Source organism: Tympanuchus pallidicinctus, unplaced genomic scaffold (genome assembly GCF_026119805.1).
Source record: "Tympanuchus pallidicinctus isolate F22 unplaced genomic scaffold, pur_lepc_1.0 scaffold9, whole genome shotgun sequence".
Lineage (NCBI taxonomy): Eukaryota > Metazoa > Chordata > Aves > Galliformes > Phasianidae > Tympanuchus > Tympanuchus pallidicinctus.
Genome location: NW_026294813.1, coordinates 16492258 through 16505671, shown reverse-complemented (window position 1 = coordinate 16505671; position 13414 = coordinate 16492258). Strand labels below are relative to the sequence as shown.

At 45.3% G+C, this 13414-nt stretch overlaps 1 protein-coding gene across 1 annotated transcript; it reads right to left on the bottom strand.

The window, feature by feature from the left end:
• Positions 1-12953, bottom strand: AQP3 (aquaporin 3 (Gill blood group)). Its single transcript, XM_052670684.1, has 6 exons — positions 12751-12953; positions 4176-4302; positions 3854-3991; positions 2945-3063; positions 2333-2550; positions 1-1654 (listed from the first exon to the last, which is right to left on the bottom strand). The coding sequence occupies exons 1-6, from the start codon at positions 12856-12858 to the stop codon at positions 1486-1488; spliced, it is 879 nt and encodes a 292-aa protein (XP_052526644.1). The 5' UTR covers positions 12859-12953; the 3' UTR covers positions 1-1485.
• Between the last annotated feature and the right edge of the window lie 461 nt (positions 12954-13414).

Here is a 13414-nt window from a genome sequence, read left to right as displayed (position 1 = left end):
TGTGGGTATTAACATTTTATTTCTTAAAAAGGCAAAAAAAAACAAAACAAAAAAAAAAAAAAAAAAACATCGTTTTAGTGACTGGAAATGTGTACAAAGTTACATATTTCAAAGAATTCACTCATTAAAGAAACTGCCTTCAAAAGAGTTTCTCTAATGCAGAGGCATGGGACCTACAAATTCTTTCACAACTGATACTGCTTGTTTCTAACACTCTGTATAGCACTGGGAGAGCCAGCCATCCTCTGACACACCAGTGCTATAGGAGCCAGAGGTGCCATAGGAGCCAAACCCTCACCAGAAAAGATGTGGTAGAAGAGTCCTGAGTGCCAGGGATGCCCCCACAATTCTGCAAGGTAAAAAACTAAATGCTCCAATCACACTGTGCCAAAATCTAAGGCCATCTTGGGCAAACCCAACAGTTATCTCAAAGCTGTCAGAGAATAGGCAGTTCCCACACATCTTTAAATTAAATGATCCCCATCTTGTTTTGTAGTAATAGCTTTTTAAGGAGTGCATTTATATATCTCTATTAAAAAAAAATACTACTGTGAAATTTACATGAACACACACAACTTTAGCAACACCATGCTTTCAGTGGAACTTGGCTATTAGCTGCTTGCAATTTATATACACAGCTGATTAATAAGAAGGGCTGCTACAGGGAGCCAAGCTTTCTTTCCAGGTTATCCCCTGACTGAAACAAGGATTTCCTATGTTTTATCTTCCATGAGTTGGCAAGATTGAAAACTGTGATTAGAACACCAGGGTGCAGTGGCTTGTAAACATTTTGTCTTAGTATTATATTAAAATCCAATGCATTCTCACTACCTGCTCTGACTCTCTGCTCATGGATCAGTGAATTGATACAATCTTCTGTGAGCTCATCGGAGAAACGAACATTTTAGCCAATTAAAATATTGTAGATAAGTCCATTCCTGGTGTCAAGTCACTGACTATGGAGCAACACCAAACATGAACTTGATCCATCATAGAACTGCAGGCAAATTTTTCCCAGGATATCAGAATTTCAGTTCCACACTAGAAAAACAATTTATGTTTTGCATGGTCCCCACTCTGCAGATGGGGCACATGTTCAGAGGGAAGCAGTTTGCCAAGCTCAAAGGCCAAGACAGCAAAGCAGCCCAATAGAGCCCCTGATTCCTGATTCATGAGGCTCATGCTGGAGTGGTTGGATAGCAATGCTCACCTCTCTCCTGTCTCCTAAAACTCTCAACCCCCTTCGAGAAGTATGGGAAGATTATATGATACTGCATGGAAGGAAAAGGCACATAGGAAACTATCTAAAGCAAGTGCATCACGGATATTTAAAAAAAAAAAATTAAAAAAATCAAAGGCTAGAATAACTGAAGACAGGAAAAAAACTCTTCCTGTTCTTGTTGAAGCTCTTCTTAACTCCTCCCTCCTCTTCACCAGCTGCAGTCCTGAGTAATGAACGTCTGCCACATCTGAATGGCAGCTTCCTCAGACCCTTTCCTTGTGCTTCACGTTGGCCAGCTTGACTGTCTCCTGCTCAGAAGCAGGTGGAGAAGGCTCATCATGACATCCAATCATCAGCTGGTAGACTATCACTCCAGCAATGGCCCCAAGGAAAGGAGCAACAATTGGAACCCACCACCACTGCTTACCAGTCCTGGAAAACAAAAGGGAAATGCACATGGTTAAGAATTGCAGCTTAAGCATTAGGATACTTCTGTTTCAGTCTGGAATAATGCAAAATCTGATTATTTGCAAACATCCTCATTGACATGCAAGACAACAGCAACCCTATATCCACAGCAACATCCAAGGCAGTTGTTGCCTCTTGCTGCAAGTTCTGGGGACAAGCACTTCAGAGCAGCTGTTTCCAGGACTTCTAGAACTCTCTCTCCACCAAGAAATTAGAGAAACCATCACTGTCTGAGCTAGGCACTTTCACTTCCCTCCTACTGCCTGCAGGAAAGTACTCCTTTATAGCACATAGCCTCTACTACTCATAGTTCTGAGTTTTCTCCAGGTTCAACAAAATATAATAAAGGACCTGCACTTCCTTCCATTAAAAAAAAAGTGGATAAGATCATGTTCAAGGTGCACCTGAGCTTCTCATCTCTGAGATTTCCTCCCCAAGTTCATTAATTTGCTGGAAACTGTTGTAGCTCTATGATTTTTTAAGAAATCAAAACAGAGCAAACTGTGTCTTGTAAAGAGGTTTACACATTCCAAAGACACCATAAGGGTGCTAAGATTCTCTCTGGCACCACAGGTACCACCTACTTGAATCTGTAACTTTTTTCCCCCTTGATGCACAGAGTTTTCATCGGCAAGCTCTTACCAGAACACTTCAGTACCCCAGCCAGCAATGGCTGTGAAGAGACGAGGCCCAAAGTCTCTGGCAGGGTTGACAGCATAGCCAGAGTTGAAGCCCATGGAAGTTCCAATAACAAGGACGACAAAGCCAACTGTGAAAGCTTCCAGCCCCGTGGGAACAGGATTGTTGTAAGGATCCACGATAGCCAAGACACAAACAATCAGGGAAGCAGTGCCAATGAACTGTGAAAGGAAAAATCAGAAAGAAGAATTTAATCCAGACTGATCTTTTAACCAAGTTACTTAACTCTTCTGAAGTTCCATGGTTTTAGGACTCATTTTCTAAAGTGGAAAAGCTACAATAAAAACATCTCATGGCACTGTCATACAGAATTAGACTGAGTGCCCAGTTGGGAAAGAGATGATGGAACACGCTCCTCCTAGCAGCTGATAGGTTCCTTTGTGCCCACACCTCTTCCCTGCACACAGAAGAGCTATCAGTAACTGCGTAAGCAGCCAAATCAGCTGAAGACATCTTCCAGAACATGCTTCCAAGCTGCGATGCATTCTCTGACTAAATGAGAGGGCCAGAACAAACCCAAATTCTCTCTCTGGCACCCTCCAAGCTCCTCCTTACCTGATCAAAGAATCCATTCACAACATTCAGATGCTGAGATGGGTAGGTGGCAAAGATACCAGCTGTGCCATTATGTCCTGTTACATACAGGTGGTTGGAGCCAAAAGCCCAGATGGCATCTGGAGGTGGAGAAAAAGCACCGGTCAGAGCCAGTAGATACTAATCTGAATTCTAATTCCCCCTACAAGGTGCCTAAATGCCTGTGGTGCTACAGAAGTCAAAATCTCAGATTTTGTTCAGAACAATCTGAACAATGCTCTCAGACTAAATTTGAGTCGTCCTGTGTTGGGCCAGGAGATGGACTCAGTGATTCTTCTGTCTCCCTTCCAACTCGGGATTTTTTATGATTCCATACTGCAGTAAACTCATTATTACAGAGTTGTATCTTCATACCCACTGACACTCTCCTCATGCCACTCCATCAGGAACACCAACTAGCTTTAGCATTCATTATATCCTGAACATTGCTAAGTGCTGATTACTTTGCTTGTTTAAGCTACAAAATTACAGCAGCACTGCTTTGTCTGGAGTTAGCAGTATTAAATATTTTCCTGATCAGAACGGAGTGATCAGTTCTTATCTCCTGCTGTAATAAGGAGCACAGCGAAAAGAGGAATACATTAATGAGTAACTGGATTTCCAGGTTGTTTTTCAAGATGTAGAATCAGCCTGACAAGGGCTGCCAAAGTTGCTAGAAGTCTGACTGTCTCACAGTAGTATTTAGACTATGCAGAAAAAAATCCAAGTGAAGTCTTTATTTATTACACAAAAAACATGAAGATAAAATGACTCTGGAGAAATGCACAGATGTAAAGTTTCTATCACTGCTATTGTTTCATCAACACTTCGGAGAGATATGCTGTAATCTAGACAGCAAAGACCCATGCACATCATACTTTCTGCACCTACCATGGTAGAGCCCAAAGACTATGCCAGCTCCTAGGAAAGCTCCAAGTGTCTGGGCCAGGGCATAAACTGGTAGCTTGATCCAGGGCTCTCGGGCCAAGAAGCACATGGCGAAAGTGACAGCTGGGTTCAGGTGTCCACCTGCAGAAAGACAGAAGGTTTATGCACTTTTATGGACAGAACTTGAGCGCAAGAGATGAGCCATGGCACAATAGTCTCCACATGGGAGAAGTGCCACACAGGGAAAGTGCAGCCATGTAGGCCCACACAAGTATCACAAGTTCTCACAAGTGAAATCCAGCCCACACACAGGGACACAACATACCTGACACCTGGCCTGCGATCAAAATGCCAAGCATCACAGCAAAGCCAAAGGCGAGATTGACAGTCAGGAAACCTCCATGGGTCCCTCTGCTGAGCACGATCTGCGCAACAGAGCCACAGCCGAAGAGCTGAAAGACAAGAACAGACTGAAATTACCCTCTGTGATTTACACCAGGGCCAGCTGCTGACCGACACTCTTGACTGCTCTGCTTACACCTGCATGGACCGTTGCAGCATACTCATAACTCAAAGCTTCAGCATTCAGCTGCAGAAAAGTCACAAGGAAAGCCTGCCTCTTGGCTGGTAAACTGAATCCAGGACCAAAAGAAAGTTAAAGATACATCAGCTCACACTTCACATCTCCAGGAGACTGGACAATTTTGTCAAACATCCAAATGTATGGTGGCTAAAGGTAGACGAGAAGGATCATGGCTCAGATAAGGGACCTAAACTCCTTGCTGTTAAAAAGGGCTAATAATTGTCTGACACAGTAGCACATCGATTGGCATGGCACAGTTTTGCTACTGCATGGATATGAAGACATGGCTGAAGAAGGCTATTTTTCACCTTGGCATTCAGGGACATTCCTTTCAAGCCATGGTTGAGGGATTGAGTTTGCCTTCCTGAGCTGAGATACCTATGCTTGTCTCATCCCCAAGGTTTGCTCCCTGCCATGGGCAATTTGAGCACAGCCCACACCACCTCAACACGATGAGTTCCTTCCTATGGCAACATGTAGGAAGAGATCAGGGCAACAAAACTGTTCTGTCTCTGCAACACCAACAAGCATCAAGCACTCTGGGTAACAACCTAATTGCTAAAGGAAGTATGTGCTCATTCTGAAAGACGTTAGCTCTCAGTGGGCAATTCTTCCTTTCCCAATCACATCCAAAAGCCATACTTCCTATGCTCACCCCTATCAACCCAGACCAGTTTCCCCTGGCTGTTCGGTTCATCACTCATCCAGATGGATGCCTCCTGCCTAGCCATGTCCCTCCACTACCCACCATATATTTTAAGGAGCCCTAGTCCTAATCTTCTGTATGCTTTTATCTTCCACTGGCTTAACCTGAACAGATTCTCAGTGTATACCAGGGATTATCTCATCACTAGATACAGAGAGCATCCTTAAACTAGGACAGGGATAACATCTTGCTCAAGATCCTCAAGGCTAGTGCCTAGAACTTGTGCCTGTGTCTACCTATCAAGATGTTCTGCTTCTGCAAATTCCATTACTCCAAGATTACTCAACTGCCACAAAGGTAATATCTGCTGTTAGGGGATAAACCACCAAATAGGCATCAGGTAGGCAGGAGTGGATCTCTTCACCTCTTCTGCCAATGCTGGACATACCTGTTGAGCAACACACAATACAGTTGAAGGGCAAAGCCAAAACACAGCTAGTTCATCCCCTCAGTGACTGATGAATTACTAAGAAAACATTGCACTTAATCTGCTGGAAAAGGAGTGGCCAAGTAGGCTGCAGGCTGACTCATGAGGTGGACACTCTGTACTCAGGTACCTCTTGGCACAGGACCCTCTGTTGGAAGAACAAAGAAACCTGTAGAACTCGTTAGTTAGCAAATTGATATCCAATACTGCTTTCTACTGGGTACATAGCAGCCCATTCCTTGTCCTCATACCAAGACTCTCACTTGGAAAACCACAGCAGAGGACACACATGCTCTAGGGCAGAAAAGATTAGTTGTTGTTCAACAAACAGAGCTATCGTTACCAGCTTTGTCCAAACCATGAGGAAAGCATAGCTGCAAGTGAGCAAAGAAAAACTTGCTAATGACCAGGGTGATACCTGTTCCTTCCCAGAGGAGTCTCAGCACATATTAGGCAGAGTTTTGGACAGAGTACTTGGCTATGGTGTTTGTCTCTCTACAGCCATAAAGCGTATCAGTCTGACCAGGAGGTGATCCCAGAAAAAGCTGCAGAAGGCAGCTGAGTTTGGTAGGGTTGGCCTCAGTTTACTGTAAACTGTAGTAATACAATCACAGAATGGCTTAGGTTGGAAGGGACCTTAAAGATCACCTAATTCCAGTCTCTTGCTGTGGGTAAGGTTGCTACCCACTAGACCAAGCTTATTCCCATTGATGATGGAATCTGTGTTATTCACTCTGAAGGAACTCGCAGTTCTGCAGGTGGATGGTGGTTGGTTCATCAGACACACATACCTTTTGGTCACAGAAACCACAATTTTTCCATTCCACTATCTGTGACCACACTTATTCACAAAGGTCTTTTCTCAAACTGGAGGAATTCCAGCTCTGGTGTTTCCCAAGAGGCTATTCTCCATTCTCCTCTCTGCCATCCTACACCTAGCAAGAGCTCCCCAGCTTTTTCTCAGAAGAGAGTATATGAGCCATGCAAAAACACCCTGGAGCCACTCCACAGGAACATTACAATTACTTATCAGATATGTCCTAAGTTCTTGTTTGGCTTAATTCAGCACAACAATAGAAAAAAATGACCCTAAGTAGATTAAAATAAAAAAGTAAGGTAGTATTTAGGGACAAATTTGAGGTTTGATATGCTTATGTGCAATTCCATCCCACACCAATGGAGTCCTTTAAGCATTCCCATACATGACATCCAAATCATGCTCAACCCTGCTCTTGTGACAAACGGTTTTACATTAGAGCATCAAGCGGCAGCACTGGGTGGCAGCCAACAAAACAATTGCATATGCTAGGTATAGGGGCAGCTTTGATACATGTACCAGGTGGTTCTGTTGTCCGGAGGGATACAGTTCCAATCCTTGCTTATGCAGATGCAAAATCTACAGTTACTATCATCAAATAAGTATAAAATATATGATAGCCTGTAGCAAGATTTATTTTGCACCTTTAGTCATTTTGTTTTATGACTGATACAGTCATCTTGGATGACCTTCACATGCAGTGAGGAGAAATGGCAGCTTATGGAATGGAGCCCAGCCTCCCAACATGGGTTTCTAAATCAAGACAAGTGGCTTGATTTAGGGTCTCATTTTCCCCACTGATGTAGTCAGCACTCAGGTCAGCCAACTCTGAACTTTCCTGTGTACATTTAGGCAGAACAAATCCCATCAACTCAGTAACACTCTCCTTTATCTTTCAAGACCTCTAAAAAGACAGCAGTGACAGATATGTTGGAGCCTGAATGACATACCTGAAGCACGCCACGTGTCACTGTGATCTACCATGCTGCTCATGGGGACACAGATCAAAGTTCACCATCCTCTGTGACAGATTTTGGCATGATCCACTTTTCCAAATCTTTGCACTGCCAGGTGCCTATTGTTTGGTTGTGGTAAATGACCACATAAGTGACATAAGTGACATAAAACTTACGATCGCGCCATTTCCAATTCCACTCTTTGTTAGCTTTCCCTCCAATTTCTTCTCTCAGGCCATACAAGACAGGATACCCTGACCATTCTATTTTCTTAAGTCTTCGTTTTCCACTACTTACAGTGTTCTAGCATCTAGCTTGAGTTGCAAGGCAAGGAAGATTATATAAAATACAGCAGCATTTATTCAATTTAAATCCATGGACCTAAGCCCATGCAATGGATATGAGTGGTGCACACCCAAGGAAATATGATCCTTCATTCTTGGTTTTAATAATCTGCTGCCAACACATAGTTTTTACATTACCAGAAAAACATCTCAACCAGCAAAAACTCAGGTGAGACCCTCACAAGGCAGCATGCAGCCATCAGCTGTTTTATCCCCATAACCCATTAGAGAAGTGTTTTTTAAGTACTAATAAAATGATTGCAGCAAGCCATTACTCAGACGTATTAAAGCTATTCTTCCAGGAGTTGAGGTCGATGCACCATTAACCATGTTAATGGAAAACAGCTCCCTAATTTCATTTTACTGTCTCAAGCAGATCTAATGGTTCTCATGGCCAACAGGAAAGCTTCTCATCTCCTCTTTCCTCCTGAGCTGATCCAACTTGATAGTCTGCAGAAAATCAATAGGAACATACCATGTTCTGCAGGATCAGTGAGTTGAACTGGTTCAGGGATGAAGGGGCTGGAAGACTCCAGCGGTCGAAAAAGGGAGGAGATAGCCAGAAGCATGTTGCTGGGTGTAACTTCATACTCAGAAAAACTCAACCTCTCTGCGTCCAGGTTGGGTTGAGATAGGCCGTGTGGCTTTTCCACCCACAGCTACCCTGGCAGAGAAGCCCTGGAGTTAGTCACAGCTCTTAGGAGGGGGCCTTGAAGGACACAAACATAGTGAAAGAGCTAATGAAGAACTAAGGGTTACTGGGTTCACGGACAAATCCTGACCGAAACAGTTCTGTTCATGAACTCAGGTGGAAGACAGCACGGCAGCCACGTTCCCTCCCTCTCCTGCCATCTTTCCCTTGTTGGTGCTCTTTCACACCTTCAACAAACACAAAAGGCCTAAATGGATTTGTTCTTGGATTTCAGACCAACTGATCCAAATCAAGACAGGAAAATTTTGTTGGCATAGCCCAGAAGGACTATTGCAGTTGCAACTTTACCCTTCAGCCTGCAAAAAACAAGCAAGCAAGTGCATGGGAAGAGCGGCTCAGCCCCTGCTGCCCTCCGGTGGACAGCAAAGGTGACATAAGGGCAATCAGATCCTGGGGATAATCCAGGGGAAAGAACCCTGAGAGGAGCCCAGTGTGCATGGGCCTTCTTCAGCCTCAAAGCCCGTGCATCCAGGGGACCTCCAAAAGCAGCAGGGGCAGTGCAAGAAGAAACATTTGTGCCTTTCTGCAGCACCTCTTGAACAAATAGGTGGGTCGTGAGTTAGAGGTTGCTAAACAGGAGAGAAATATCATATTCCACAGCCTTGCTGGACCTACCAGCTCCACCTACCAACCAGTCGGGGTAGGAACAAAAGCCAGGCTCAGATGGTCTGTAATGTTACAGCTCCTCTGCACCGAGAGCTGTCTTGGAGCCAAGTGAGGCAGCAGGAGTGGGGAGATAAGAGGGGCTGAGGGAAGCTACATCATATGCACACTGTGGGCTACAACAACACTTCAAAGAGCTCAGTGAAGAAAAAAAAAAAAAAAAAAAAGCTGAGCAACCTACAGCAGAGTAGTTGGGCATTGGCGGGGAGATGTTATTTAGTTTGTTCCGTCCCCATGTGTACTGAAGCAAGAACACGTTCTGATATCCCTGATGTCCATCAGATAAGGAAGCCTTACTCTTGGGAAGACCTGGGCTTCACTCACAGTATTGGGCATTGCTGGAGAAAGCTGTGTCCCATCAGGGCAAGTTGTAGTGCCTGAGCTTTCATCTCTGTGCGAAGGAGAAATCTCCCTGCTCCTGCACTGGAGCAACAAGGCTATAGTTTGGGTGGTTAACAAACAGCTCTGAGCTCTTCTGGTGGAAGAGGTGGTGGAGAGCAGCAGCACTGTCAGCAGTTAGATGAGGTTCCCCTTGCCTTGATCATCCCAGCCACCTTACTATGTTGGCTTCTGTGGTTAGCAGCACACTCAGATTCTAAAGAGTTCCCACCTGGCTGCAAAAGCAGGACAGCCTGGCTGAGAAGCAATTAGGAATTGTTTTGTTCCTTCCTCGTGCCTCAGCAGCAGTGAATCATAGTCTGACTTGGAAATCAGTTACAATAGCAAATTACTTCTGCAAACGTTAAAACTGAACAGGGACAGCTTTGGTATTTGCAGCCAGCAGACAAAGACAAACAGTCCAAGCCTTTAAGGAAAGCATGGAGACCTGCTGGTGGAAATCTCGCTTTAGTGAGTTGCTACAGCAATAACACAAACAGCAAGTGAGTCGGAAAATGCCTTCAGTGTTTGCATTGCTTAACTATTTCCAGCAAGAGGTGCTTCTGACATGGATAGAAAGTTCAAACCTAACATGTCTGAAAGTGTATGTTGGGGGGAGAGGAAGGGGACTGCCATCTTCACTATCAAAGGAAACAGAAGAAGTGCTAAACTCTTGTAACAGGAGGGTCGCAAGCAACAGAGTGTAGCTCTGTTGTGCAAGGCACATAGCAAGAGCAACTCAACTGCAACTCCTTTGTGCTCTTCAAGGTTTGGCTGCTTAGTTGGATTATTTTTCTTACGTTAAACAAAAAGGTAGTATTTTCTCTTAGGCAACACTCTGCTGCCTTTATAACTCTTACCAGCAGGTAAGAACTGTGGGGTTCTGAAATGGCTTTGCTGTAGAAGAGCTTTAGAGAGCTGCCATTATGCAATTGAAGGGGAGGAGGGAAGAAGCTGAAGCCATTCCAATATCCACAGCGGGACAAGTTCTACATTACACAGTGCAATCTTAAATAAGCTGCAAACCTTAAACATTGGACTCAGGAAGTTGACTTTGGTGTGAATGATACCAAGCCTTAAATCCATCCCCAATATTGCCTGGTTCTAAAGAAATTCATATGCAGCCAACACCATATCCCACAAAAGCAGCTTCATAGATTCCATTTTCTGAAGCCCACAAGAAGTGCTTGCTGGGCTCAGCTGCAGGTGAATGCTTTCACTCTCAGGTCAGCCTGTTGGGACTTCTGCAGGATAGAAATGTCCATTTTCCCTCCAGGCAGGATCAGGATCTCTATCCTGGGATTATCTGGCTTAATCCACTATCAAGGTCTTCTGATAAGGAAAAAGACAACTTCAAGGCTTTTGCTTCTGCTTTCGGGGCAATTGATGAAATAAAACAGATACAGAGGAATATGGGTGATAGGGAGCAATTATATATATATGTATTATATTTATTTTAATTTTTAATAAAGCACATAGCTCCTTACTAGCAGAAGAACAGACTGGGACAGCTGCAAGGAACGAACTTCCCTCTCTGTATTCCATGCTAACAGCCAGGCAGGGTTTGACATGCGTGGGACTTCCCAATTCTCCCTCTGCATCTGCTTCCATACAGCACAGAGGTCCCACTGCATAGGAGCTGAAGAGATCCTGGATCACTCTGGGACAGAGTTGAGAGCGCCAATAAAAGCAGCATTTTCTTATTTCCCAGGCACCAGCTCAGGGAGTCCTGGACAAGGTGATGAAACTGCTTTTGCACACAAGCATGAAAACAGAGCAAGCATGGTGTTTCCTGAGGCTAATGGTGCCCACTCTCATTTTGGAGTCTGGATAAGCAGTGGGACCAAACCTTTCCTGGGGCTCTGATTCCTCTCCGCCTCAAAACAGTGAGACTATAGGGGAAAATTGTGTCAGCAGAGAGAATAATTTATTTTTTAACCACAAGCCCTTCTGAAAGCTTGCACAGCTGAAGATGTGCCTCATTTCTCCAGTAGAACTAACAGAACTAACCTGGCTAGCAGGAGACATTATCTTTCCCCCAAGCACTACCTTGCATCTATCCTGAGACTCACTGCAGAGACCTTCTGCTGGTTGCATTCCCATCAGCTTCTTATCGCCTTTATCCCAAGTAACTCTTCCCCAGGAAACCAACAGAACATCCTGGAAATCATCAGAGCTGGGTCATTCTGGAAATGAGGCCACTGCACTGTGCAGAGCTGCTTTCTTTTAGGAGTGGTAGCATTTTATTGTCATGTTTTTCCCCCTGTGCAAGACTCAATAGTCCCCTCTTCCCCATAAGTAAAGCACAAGACAGTGTGTCAGACCCCCAGGAGCACATGTGGCTTCATCAGCCTTCCTCTGCCCCTCAGTCTCTCAGTCCATCAGTGCTCTCCTCAGACAACCAGTTACAGAGGGCATAAACCCACAGTCACTCTGCCACATGGGTTTACACCACTTCAGATGAAGTTTCACCAGCACACTTTGGCTGTGCTACCACCAAATCATTGGGCATTGCATAGTCCTGCATTTTTGGACACCCAAAAAGGAGATACCCCCACTGCAGTGTTGCTGCACTACTGTGTGATCCCTATCCTTCACTGCTGTCCTACCTGCTCAGATCAGGCTTCAGCGTCAAAGATATCTACCCCTATATCCTGTCCCTTTGGAAACCCAGCAGTACAGCAGGCAGCAGAGTTTTGTTGCAGTCATCATTTACAAATGATGTGTTTTGTAGTGGGAGTGACAGCCTTGCACTTCCACACAGGCGGGATCAGCTGCCAACACAGGCTGTCCTGGTGGCATGCAGCCCTGCTGATAAGACCCCTGGGGACCTGCAGCAGGCAGTAAAAAAATTTGCTGGAACAGCTTAAATTCTGCCTGTTTCTTCTTCACAGGATGCACAAAGAAAACAAAGTGAGGTTTTCACTGCCTGGATGATAACACTTGAACTATTTCAGTGCCAAGACAATACCCCAAGGCAGAGCGGGGAAGGAAGTTTTGCATGATCTCTAGCAAAACACTTGCTCCAGTGCTTAGTCTGCTCCCTGTGCTTTGTGAACACACAGACACGCTACAGCTCTGCAACACCTGCTGAGCTCTGCAGAGCCCACTCCTTGCCAGCAGCCCTAACGCTCACCCTACAGCACAAGGTTATCCTCTATGGATAACGGCTGTGCCAACAGGCAGGTTGCACGGGAGCTGGGCTCATTCACCTGCAATTCCCAGCAGCAGCAGTGCCAGGACCAGCACAATCCCTGCACCAGGACGATGTCCCCACACCAGGACGACGTCCCCACGCCCCAGCACAGACTCACCACCAGGATCAGTGTCCCCAGGCACTCAGCCAGCGCTTGCCGCACCAACTTATTTCGGATCCTCAGGTGCTCCTCGATGGTAGCAAGCACGTCCTTTTGCCTCCCCATCGCAGCAGTTGTGTCCTCCCAGTGGTGTCAGGGACCAGCAGCAGCTGACAAAGCCTCACCAAGGTTTCTTCTCCAGCAGAGCAGCTCTTGCTTATAAATAAGTTTTGCGGTGCCTGACACACCCCCACCCAGTGACCACACCCCTTCCACACTATTCAAAACACTTTTTTCCTCCTCCTTTTCAGCATGAGTTGGGCTGGGCTGTTTTCTTCTTTGTCCTTATTGCCCATGTAGGTGAGCAAGAGACTTTCAGAAGGAGGAATTAAACGTGGCAGAGATATCCACCCAAACACAAATCCCACCAATTGCATGAGGCCGTGACTGCCTCTCCTCAGCTTTAACCAAGGTCCAAAAAGCCAAACCTGTGGACCAAACAACATCTTTACCCGTCTGTAGTATCACACTACCCAGTTTTCAGCTTGCACTCCCTCTAAAGCCCACCGCAGCACGGCAGAGGCATTGCTGCCCACCAGTAGGATGAGACTGCCTGGATGAAAAGCTGTCCTCGTCTGTGGCCCTGGGGCTGTTGGCAGGATGTGTGCCACTTGTGGTGTCT

Bases quoted from the DNA above. Each gene is read 5' to 3' on its own strand.
- AQP3 (XM_052670684.1), bottom strand. From the start codon at position 12,858: ATGGGGAGGCAAAAGGACGTGCTTGCTACCATCGAGGAGCACCTGAGG. The intron at 3,992-4,175 runs GTATGTTGTGTC...GTCTTTCTGCAG, and splicing joins GATCGCAGGCCAGGTGTCAG to GTGGACACCTGAACCCAGCT. The intron at 3,064-3,853 runs GTAGGTGCAGAA...CTCCACCTCCAG, and splicing joins AGTCTTTGGGCTCTACCATG to ATGCCATCTGGGCTTTTGGC.